This window comes from Myotis brandtii, unplaced genomic scaffold, assembly GCF_000412655.1.
Source record: "Myotis brandtii unplaced genomic scaffold, ASM41265v1 scaffold1310, whole genome shotgun sequence".
In the NCBI taxonomy this organism is placed as follows: Eukaryota; Metazoa; Chordata; class Mammalia; order Chiroptera; family Vespertilionidae; genus Myotis; species Myotis brandtii.
This window is the reverse complement of record NW_005354633.1, coordinates 50,693-62,232: the sequence shown is the minus strand read 5'-3', so window position 1 is coordinate 62,232 and position 11,540 is coordinate 50,693. Positions and strand designations below refer to the sequence as shown.

The 11,540-nt window shown below is 42.9% G+C and overlaps 1 protein-coding gene across 1 annotated transcript in view; it reads left to right on the top strand.

Annotated features, from left to right (window-relative positions):
* LOC102243514 (butyrophilin subfamily 1 member A1-like) overlaps nt 1–4,932 on the top strand; it is a 14,857-nt gene extending 9,925 nt beyond the window's left edge. The window contains exons 5-8 of the mRNA XM_005860126.1: nt 1,118–1,144; nt 2,367–2,393; nt 2,601–2,627; nt 4,283–4,932. Coding sequence (XP_005860188.1) covers nt 1,118–1,144; nt 2,367–2,393; nt 2,601–2,627; nt 4,283–4,932 — 731 coding nt within the window. The remainder of the gene's footprint in view (nt 1–1,117; nt 1,145–2,366; nt 2,394–2,600; nt 2,628–4,282) is intronic.
* Nucleotides 4,933–11,540: the final 6,608 nt, after the last annotated feature.

Below are 11,540 nucleotides of genomic sequence, written 5' to 3'. Positions count from 1 at the left end.
CCACAAAATACCATGTGCAGGCGCGCATGTACAGTGCGATTGAAACTTCATGGCCCATGCGCAGAAGTTGGTATTTTGTGGAAGAGCCACACTCAAGGGGCCAAAGAGCCACATGTGGCTCGTGAGCTGCAGTTTGACAGCCACTGCCCTAGGCAGTTAGTGCTGGGTCTGGGCGCCGCCAGCAGCCCCAGTCAGTGCTGGGTCACCACGGCAACCCAGCACTGACTTCCGGTCTGGTCCTTCTGTAATGGTAGTTGCATCCTGGCTCTTTATTATATAGACTAGAGGCCCATGGCATGAAGAGATTTGTGCAATAGGCCTTCCTTCCTCTGGCTGCTGGCACCAGTTTTCCTTCTGCACCCAGGACCCAAGCCTTCGCTCCTGCCTCAACAAAGAAGCCACACCTGGAGGCTTCTCCACTCCAACCACAGCAGAGAAGCCAAGCCTCTTCAGTCTTTAGTCTTCTGCTTTACTCAGGCTGGAGCCTTCAGTCTTTGCTCGGTGCCTGCATATGCAAATTAGCCCGCCATTTTGTGTTAATTTGCATATTAATTCCTGATTGGCTGGTGGGCGTAGCAGAGTGATGTTCAATTTGCATGATTCTCTTTTATTAGTGTAGATTTTCTAGTCATTACTTTATTCTGTACACTTGGCATCTCACAGGCTGTTATTGCTTTTCAGACAGAAGGAAGGAATTATATAAGCATCCTGGCTCTTTATTATATAGCCTAGAGGCCCATGACATGAAGAGATTCGTGCAATAGGCCTTCCTTCCTCTGGCTGCCGGCACCAATTTTCCTTCGGCACCCAGGACCCAAGCCTTTGCTCCTGCCTCAACAGAGAAGCCACGCCTGGAGGCTTCTCGGCTCCAACCACAGCAGAGAAGCCAAGCCTCTTCAGTCTTTAGTCTTCTGTCTTCACTCAGGCTGGAGCCTTCAGTCTTTGCTCGGCGCCTGCCATTTTTTTGTTGGGTTAATTTGCATATTCATTCCTGATTGGCTGGTGGGCGTAGCGGAGTGATGATCAATTTGCATGTTTCTCTTTTATTAGTGTAGATTTTCTAGTCATTACTTTATTCTGTACACTTGGCATCTCACAGGCTGTTATTGCTTTTCAGACAGAAGGAAGGAATTATATAATCAAGGTGAGTTATACTGATATTGTTGGGTCAACCATCTCATCTGCCCCTCTGTTCTGATCCCCTCCTATAGACCTTGTTGGTGAAGGGGAATACCCAACCCTAAAATAATAAGGGGGTCACCCAACACTGGGCAGATGAGATTGACAGCAGTTTGTTAATCACATATACTCACATCCTGGGGGAAGGCACCACACACCGTGCAGGACACATGGAGGCTGCACTTGGGAGCCGAGTCAACCAGCAGGGCTGTGGGAGGTAGGATCATAATGACAGGAGGATGAGGCACTCCTGTTTTCTGTAGAAGTATGTGATCGGCATGTTTGAAAAATTTTGCCAGCTGACAGGGAGGTGAAGCCCACTATTGGGCTGAGGACAGGTGGAGGTCAGCGGCTTTGGCTGGTAGGGGAATTAGCTGGGTGGGAGCTTTTCCTGCTGGATGGAGAGCATATCTGGTGAGAACAGGGCAACTCACAGTTGGGCATTTGAAGCCTTGTGAGGCTCAAAGATGTCAAGGCATCAATGCAATTTCAGGATTTACAACACAGTTTCATAATTATAGCCCATCCTCTTCTTCTCCCAAAAGAAACAGACTGGGGGAAGGCACCACACACCGTGCAGGACACATGGAGGCTGCACTTGGGAGCCGAGTCAACCAGCAGGGCTGTGGGAGGTAGGATCATAATGACAGGAGGATAAGGCACTCCTGTTTTCTGTAGAAGTATGTGATTGGCATGTTTGAATAATTTTGCCAGCTGACAGGGAGGTGACGCCCACTATTGGACTGAGGACAGGTGGGGGTCAGCGGCTTTGGCTGGTAGGGGAATTAGCTGGGTGGGAGCTTTTCCTGCTGGATGGAGAGCATATCTGGTGAGAACAGGGCTCACAGTTGGTGGGCATTTGAAGCCTTGTGAGGCTCAAAGATGTCAAGGCATCAATGCAATTTCAGGATTTACAACACAGTTTCATAATTATAGCCCATCCTCTTCTTCTCCCAAAAGAAACAGACCCTCATATTTTATCACAGATGGGTTGGTGGATGTGGAAAGTGTGAAGAGATAGTACCGGAAATATAAAAGAATACAAATATCCCATAATTTTCATTGAGATGATGAACACAGAAATATAGCACTATCATAAACCTTCAGATTTCGTGTGGTTGCAGCAATTTCAGTCTGAAGCAAATGTCCTTCGAATGGGAATATCTAACTTCTTTGTTTTATTTCAGACTGGAGAAAAGCTGGGTTATATGCTGGTGAGTAACTGATGTTGTCTTGGGGGTTCAGGTGCCCCAGGATTTCATGAGCCATTTCCAGGGCATGTTTAGAAAGGCGCCATCTTCTGGAGATTTTATTTTGAAACTGAGAGTCCAGAAAAATATAGCAGCTAAGTGAATAAGCATACCACTAGTTCAGAGGACATGTTCTTGCCATATTTTAACATGATATTTTTTTCTCTTTAGACTGGAGAAAGGAACATTTCAAAGCGGGTGAGTGGTCCTATTCTTTTGTCCTACATAATCTCTTTTATACAAACCAGAAACATTTATATAAACACCCAATAATACCTCCTTGGTTAGGCATTTCATGGCTTTCACTTCAGTCTCAATTTCATGCTGAAACATTAACAGATTTCTTACTATTTTGATATCATTCATTCAGCCTAAATCTATACAACTATTCATTCAGTGTCAAATAAATACAGCAGGGCTGGTCTCTAACTCCATGGGAAAGTGCACATACAAATTGTGATGAATGTTTGAAGGAAATAGCAATTGCTGTGAGGGGAAGGAATAGGGGATTAAAGAAACTGCCATGAAGAAATGATGTTCAATCTGAGACTTCGGTGACAGGGTAGATTTATTCACGCGAACAATATTGAAAAAAGTTCAGCCGGAAGGAAGTCTGCTATGCAGCCATCCTGAGACAGAGCAGAGCTCGTTGTTGCTCAGTGCAAGCGCACAATGGCCTGGCCTCAGAGTCTTTCCAGAGTTAGAGTTGATTGTCAATGACTAGTGCAGTTCTCAACCTTTATGAATCGTAATGTAAATATCTGATATGCAGGATGTATTTTCATTGTTACAAATTGAACATAATTAAAGCATAGTGATTAATCACAAAAACAATATGTAATTATATATGTGTTTTCCGATGGTCTTAGGCGACCCCTGTGAAAGGGTCATTCGACCCCCAAAGGGGTTGCGACCCACAGGTTGAGAACTGCTTGTCTACTGCATGCTGCTTTACTCTGAATATCCCCGCATCCACACCCATCTTCTAGTTAACATAATCCTCCAAACACATAATATCCCACATACAAATTCTTAGAAAAACTTTAATTATTGAAAATGTTGGGTTTGACAAGAAGCAGGTTACTTACTACTAGTACTAGTGCTACTGCTACTCTTAATGTACAGTGTTAGTGTTACTAGAGCTACTGGAAGCTAAAGTTTACCAAGTGTTCATCACGGGCAAGACATAGTATTAAACTCTACATGTTATCTCATTTCTTGCTCCCCATACTCCTATGCTGAAGGCTCAGAATTATGTTCATTGTCATGAGGGCAAAGCAAGGCTGAGAGAAGCAAAGTGGTTTCACCAACTTCCAAGCTCCTAAGGATGGAGTGATTGTCACAATGTGGGGCTTTCTGACTAAAGAGCCTGGGATTTCAACCATTAGAAGTATAAAAAGTGTTTGTGTGAGACGGATAACTGAGTTATTACATAAGCCCAGAGAAAAAGGATACCAAAGAAACTTAAATGCAAATAGGTACAGTGTGACTGAAATACGGCACAACTTAATTATTAAAAGCAAACAGCCAGCATGTGAAGGAAGTTGGAGAGACCCCGTCCTGCAATACCCAATCCTGGGCTTTCAGATGAGACAGCTGTCTTCCCTAAACAGTGTCTGCCTGTGGGGAACAGGTGGCCACCCGAGGTCCTGTCAACCCCTACCTTCTATGATCTACACACCACGCATCTCCTATGAATAGATATGGATAGAACACAATGGTTTACCCACTATTCCATTGCTTTCCCCCTTCTTTCCGTCATGCCCCTTTTCCTGTATTTGAATCTTTCCTAAAACCAACTAGTCTTGATTGTGGAATGACCTTTCTTTTTTTTCTTTTTTTTATACCTGCAGTGGCTGTTACTCTGGATCCAGACACAGCTCATACCAAACTCATCTTATCTGAGGATAGAACACATGTTTCTTCAAAAGAAAATGTTTCTCAGAACCATGATGGCCCCACACAGCAGGATCAAGAGGCCATCTTCAGTGTTCTGGGCCAGAATTGCTTTACCACAGGGAGACATTACTGGGAGGCAGAAGTAAAAGTGGGAACAGAAGGTGGACCTGGAACCAGATGGGCGCTGGGTGTCTGCTCAGATACAGTGAAGAGAGAGGGGTGGTTTGTAGAAAGTCCAGAAAAGAATTTCTGGGTGGTGACATACAAGGAAGGGGAAATCTGGGTTCTCACTTCCCAGTCAGAGCTTCTGTCGCTGAGGCAGCGCCCTCACAGGATAGGAGTGTTCCTGGACTGGGAGGGTGGGGATGTGTCCTTTTACAACATGGTTGATGGATCTCACATCTATTCCTTCACTAGAATCCAATTCTGTGGGACCCTCCGTCCTTACTTTAGCCTTCAGGGTCCTGGCACATCTGTGGCCATCTGCCCAGCTTCAGATCACACTGAAAATTGTCCTGATTCTTCTCCAAAGACCTCTGTGACTCACTCAAGGAGTTCTGATATGGGCGTCCCCCAAGAAGCTAACTCTCTGTTACCTCCATAAGAAGTGAAGTGTCAGTGCCTTAGGTATCTCTGAGCTGCCTCTACTCAAAGCTCTTATGGGTGAGAAAGCTGTTTCTGTGTGGAGAGTAGCCCATTTTCAGTAGGTTAACATTTCAGCCCCTTTCAAAGAGGGGGAAGCAGAAAGAGGAATGGAGCAACTGGAAAATCGTTGGGAGAATTTCCTCTGATGTTACCTTTGGGACAATGTGGTCTCTATGAGCAGTAACCATTTGTCACAAGAAAACTGCAAACAAATGCATGGTATCTCTTCTGTTCCATTGCTCAGTGTGTGTTGAAATAAATACTCTACAATAGAATACTATGCAGCTGTAAAAAAGAAAGAACTCTTACCATTTGGAACAGCATAGACAGACCTAGAGAGCATTATTCTTATCAAAATAAGGCAGTCAGAGAAAGATAAGTATCACATGATTTCACTCATATGTGGAATCTAATGAAAAACAAACTGATGAAGAAAAATAGACCCAGAGACATAGAAACATTGAACAGACTTTCAAACCTCAGATGGAAGGCAGGGAAGGGTGGAGGGGGGAAGAGATCAACCAATGAACTCATATGCGTACATGCATAACCCCTAGACGCAGACAGTGAGTGGTGAAGGCTTAGAGGGGAGGGAGTTGGGAGAGGGAAATGGGGGGAAAAATGGACACATGTAATATTTTCATCAATAAAGATTTATATTAAAATATTTTTAAAAATACATCTACAGAGAAATTTTCTACACTTATGTTTGTGTTATCAAATGTGGAGGAGAGGTGGTATCTAAAGGGAAGGGTCAACAGCTGAGTGAATTCTCAGTACATGTTACTGTTATTAGAAATACACAGAAATCATTCAAATCTTTTGAAAGTTACTAGCTCAGCTTGTCCTTGCCTCCTTGCCCTTCGACTTGTGAACCTGGAGTCTTCCATGTGGTGGAGAGGATGGTAAAACCTTTCCACTGGGAGACCAAGCCTAATTATTAAAAGCAAACAGCCAGCATGTGAAGGAAGTTGGAGAGACCCCGTCCTGCAATACCCAATCCTGGGCTTTCAGATGAGACAGCTGTCTTCCCTAAACAGTGTCTGCCTGTGGGGAACAGGTGGCCACCCGAGGTCCTGTCAACCCCTACCTTCTATGATCTACACACCACTCGTCTCCTATGACTAGATATGGATAGAACACAATGGTTTACCCACTCTTCCATTGCTTTCCCCCTTCTTTCCGATATGCCCCTTTTCCTGTATTTGAATCTTTCCTAAAACCAACTAGTCTTGATTGTGGAATGACCTTTCTTTTTTTTCTTTTTTTTATACCTGCAGTGGCTGTTACTCTGGATCCAGACACAGCTCATACTAAACTCATCTTATCTGAGGGTAGAACACATGTTTCTTCAAAAGAAAATGTTTCTCAGAACCATGATGGCCCCACACAGCAGGATCAAGAGGCCATCTTCAGTGTTCTGGGCCAGAATTGCTTTACCACAGGGAGACATTACTGGGAGGCAGAAGTAAAAGTGGGAACAAAAGGTGGACCTGGAACCAGATGGGCGCTGGGTGTCTGCTCAGATACAGTGAAGAGAGAGGGGTGGTTTGTAGAAAGTCCAGAAAAGAATTTCTGGGTGGTGACATACAAGGAAGGGGAAATCTGGGTTCTCACTTCCCAGTCAGAGCTTCTGTCGCTGAGGCAGCGCCCTCACAGGATAGGAGTGTTCCTGGACTGGGAGGGTGGGGATGTGTCCTTTTACAACATGGTTGATGGATCTCACATCTATTCCTTCACTAGAATCCAATTCTGTGGGGTCCTCCATCCTTACTTTAGCCTTCAGGGTCCTGGCACATCTGTGGCCATCTGCCCAGCTTCAGATCACACTGAAAATTGTCCTGATTCTTCTCCAAAGACCTCTGTGACTCACTCAAGGAGTTCTGATATGGGCGTCCCCCAAGAAGCTAACTCTCTGTTACCTCCATAAGAAGTGAAGTGTCAGTGCCTTAGGTATCTCTGAGCTGCCTCTACTCAAAGCTCTTATGAGTGAGAAAACTGTTTCTGTGTGGAGAGTAGCCCATTTTCAGTAGGTTAACATTTCAACCCCTTTCAAAGAGGGGGAGGCAGAAAGAGGAATGGAGCAACTGGAAAATCGTTGGGAGAATTTCCTCTGATGTTACCTTTGGGACAAAGTGGTCTCTATGAGCAGTAACCATTTGTCACAAGAAAACTGCAAACAAATGCATGGTATTTCTTCTGTTCCATTGCTCAGTGTGTGTTGAAATAAATACTCTACAATGGAATACTATGCAGCTGTAAAAAAGAAAGAACTCTTACCATTTGCAACAGCATAGACAGACCTAGAGAGCATTATTCTTATCAAAATAAGGCAGTCAGAGAAAGATAAGTATCACATGATTTCACTCATATGTGGAATCTAATGAAAAACAAACTGATGAAGAAAAATAGACCCAGAGACATAGAAACATTGAACAGACTTTCAAACCTCAGATGGAAGGCAGGGAAGGGTGGAGGGGGGAAGAGATCAACCAATGAACTCATATGCGTACATGCATAACCCCTAGACGCAGACAGTGGGTGGTGAAGGCTTAGAGGGGAGGGAGTTGGGAGGGGGAAATGGGGGGAAAAATGGACACATGTAATATTTTCATCAATAAAGATTTATATTAAAATATTTTTAAAAATACATCTACAGAGAAATTTTCTACACTTATGTTTGTGTTATCAAATGTGGAGGAGAGGTGGTGTCTAAAGGGAAGGGTCAACAGCTGAGTGAATTCTCAGTACATGTTACTGTTATTAGAAATACACAGAAATCATTCAAATCTTTTGAAAGTTACTAGCTCAGCTTGTCCTTGCCTCCTTGCCCTTCGACTTGTGAACCTGGAGTCTTCCATGTGGTGGAGAGGATGGTAAAACCTTTCCAGTGGGAGAACAAGCCTTCTTGAGGTGAGCCTTTTATTTATTAACTAGAGGCCTGGTGCACAGATTCGTGCACAGGTGGTATCCTTCAGCTGGGCTGGTGCCCTCTCGCAATCTGGGACCCCTCAAGAGATGTTGGAATGCTGGTTTCGGCCGGATCCCTGCAGGCCCCAAACCGGCAGTCTGACATCGCCCAAGGGATGTAGTAGTGTGTGAAGCAGCAGGTGCCTGGGGAGGAGCCTGAGCCTGGCCTGGGCACTGCTCCCACTCATCCTGGCCCTGCTGTACCTGCCACCACTGTCGCTTGGTAGCCACTGCTTGGTAACACTGCCGTGGAGGTGGGAGAGGCTGCAGCTGCGCTTGCCAGCCATGAGCCCTGTGTCTAGCGCCTGTCAGTCAGCTGAGCAGTGCTCCCGCTATGGGAGCACACTGACCACCAGGGAGCAGCTCCTGCATTGAGCATCTGTCCCCTGGTGGTCAGCGACCGGTCGACTGGTTGTTTGGTCATCCGGCAGCTTAGGCTTTTATATAGAGAGAGGCTTTTATGTATACAGACAAGTTCTCACTGGTCAGCAAGTCCAGACTTTTGTCCTCTGGGAATATGTGAATGAGAAAGGAATTGATGTTGCAGTTTATGATTTCAGAGTAAAAAGTAAAATTAGTCAAATAAACACGAAGAAACATCTGCAGCCTTCATGGAGAAGAGTTGACAACACTGCCTGTTTTCCTCGCTGACGATGTCCTTCCCACTGTTGAGGTTTCCTTTGCCTTAATGCAGCTAAGCCTTCTCTAACATCACCAAGCTTGTGTCTTCAAGGATATAAAATATGAGCTTCTCCTTTTAAGTGAGTCTTCCCTTCCTGGTGATAGAAGAGAACAACTTAGCTTTTTCTACACTATTGACAGTTCTTTAAACCACAAGTCTCTCTTGGAGACTTAAGAATTCCTAAGAGTCTCTTAAGAATCTCCCTTGGAGATGAATCTCCTTAGCAAAAATTCCCTGGCACACTAAGTTGTGCAGAGCGACTACAGCATTTGGACAGGTTCAAGCCTTGGACTGATGAGAGGGCATGGTCCTCTTGTGCCAAAGCCACATACAAGTCTCAGCTTGGAGGGCAGAGCTCTCCCATCACAATTATAGCCAAAGGCTATGATTGTATGTAACCTTGACCTTATAGTCTGACCTTGTAGTCCTAGGTAGCTGAGGGATGTGGGCTGTGGGAGGTGCAGCAAGTACCGCCAAAATGAAGCTTGATAAAGTTCAGAGAATTGCAACAACAGGAAAGAAGCAGATTTGAAACTCGCAAGAACATTGTAAACATCTTGCCCTTGTTTTGCTTTGTGTGATCTGACTATAAAATAAAGATTCGGCTAACAGGCTGTGTCACTGTGTCCTCATCCAGGTGCAGTGATCCACCAGGCCCCAACTATATTCTCTGTCTGTTTTCTTTAATCCTTCACCGCCCCTCCTCAGGTTCACCACTGGCCATGCTGGATGAGGTTCATTAAGTGGCAAAGCCAGTACTTCAACCCAAGAAGAATAAAACCAGAGCACAGAATATTCACGTCACTGACAGTGGGAGAAAGGGAGGGACTAACACAACACCGTATAAATAATAAAGGCAGGAGAGAAGTAAGTGAACAGTGGAAAAATATTAAATTGCTATAATTAAAAAGAAATGGTAGATGAGGAGGGATTTCCATGTATGAGAACCCTATACACAGGGTCACAACAAAACATTTAAAAAAATGAGATTGGAACTATGATATAGAGCAGGAAGGATAATGGGTTCAGTTTAGGATATTTTTCTTTTGTTCTAAGTTTAGGATATTCAGCATGAGGTTCTCGAATGAGTTTTAAGTGTCTCTCCCACTGGAACTAAATGCATATTTTGTTCTACACAGGATTCTTCCACCTGTCACTTCTCCACTCATTTTAATGAGCTTTTGTCCTTTAAGCTTGGAGACTGGGAAGCATAGGTTGGAGGTGGGCAATGAAAGAAAGTGTGAGGATTGGTGTTCTTTAGAATCAGTTGTAGAAATGTCAGGGATGACATCGCCCACAGCATCCTCATCTCTAGTGTGGGCAAAACAACAAGCAGCAAAGGGTCGCCAAGTAGCCTATGATTTCTGGCAAAGTAATGAGCTTGAATTCACAGTCTGACGCCATCAATTGAATTCTTTAATGCTAAACTACTCTGGAAATCTCATTCTGAGTAGAGTTTATAAAGGTATGATAGGACATTGAAAAAAGAAATAAGCTTCAATAGAATAAAAAATGTAGGGCAGAAATTATATCTTGTTAAGCATTTTATCTCTAGGGCCTAGCAGAGTGTATTCTACAAATAAGGATTCAATAAATATCCTACTTATAAATCTACTCATGAATCCCACAAATTCTTATTGATCAACTAACTGGTGGTACTTTTCTAGGTTGTGAGGACACATAAAACTATTTCTGCCATAATGGAACTTATAATCTACTGACAAATAAGGAAAAAGTCCTGCAGGGAGATTAACAAATTTAGTTTCTCTGTTTCCTCGTTGTGAGGACACATAAAACTATTTCTGCCATAATGGAGCTTATAATCTACTGACAATAAGGAAAAAGTCCTTCAGGGAGATTAACAAATTTAGTTTCTCTGTTTCCTTCAGTTCTCTCCTTGAAACTAAGATTCATCCAATCTCTACATCTATTCTGAGAGTTGCCATGCTTTACATGACTACAACCATCTATGCATCAAGATCCTTTTTGACTCACCAATTGTGGCATTTTACCCAAGCCTCTAATCACTCTCCTTTCCTATGGGTTTTTTTATTGGAACTGGAAGTGAGCTTGTAAATTAATCCCTAATTTGGGGAGCTAACAAAAAATTATGTTCTTTAGCTTGTAAAAATTTTGACTGATAAAAAAATATTTTTGTGAAATTTTCTTAAGGAATATATGCATTTATATATAAGATCTGCACAAGGACACAAGACTAACAAGCAAAGAACTAGTTTGATTAGGAAGAAAGGTTAAAGTAATAAAAATAAAAACAAAAAATAAAGAAGACAGTTAACCTCAAGATATTAAATAAAACATTTTCAGTTACATTAAATCAAAATAGAGTAATGTCAAAAATATTTTAAGGCAAAGCTAACCTATTTACTACTAAATTTGTTTAGTATTTAATGTATCACTAAATTTGTATTAAAAATATAAAGGGCATATTAATGTATAAAAATGTATAATTTGTAAATCTCCATAGAACATATAACACTAAAAGTGAACCCCAGTGTAAACTGTGGACTCTAGTTGAACATAATGTATCAATATTTGTTCATCTATTGTAACAAATATACCACACCAATGCAAGACATTATTAACAGGAAGCTATGGGGGGAGATATATGGAAATATTGTGGATTTTCCACTCAATTGTGCTGTAAACCTTAAACAGTTCTAAAAAAAGAATGAAGTACTGTTACATGCTACAACATGGACAAACTTTGAAAACATTATACTGAGTATAAAAAGCCAGATACAAAAGTATCCATATGTTTCATGATTCCATTTATATAAAACTAGAGGCCCAGTGCACAAAAATTTGTGTACTCGGCAGGGGGAGGGGCCCTCAGCCCAGCCTGTGCCCTCTCGCAGTCTGGGACCCCTCGGGGGATATCCACCTGCTGGCTTAGG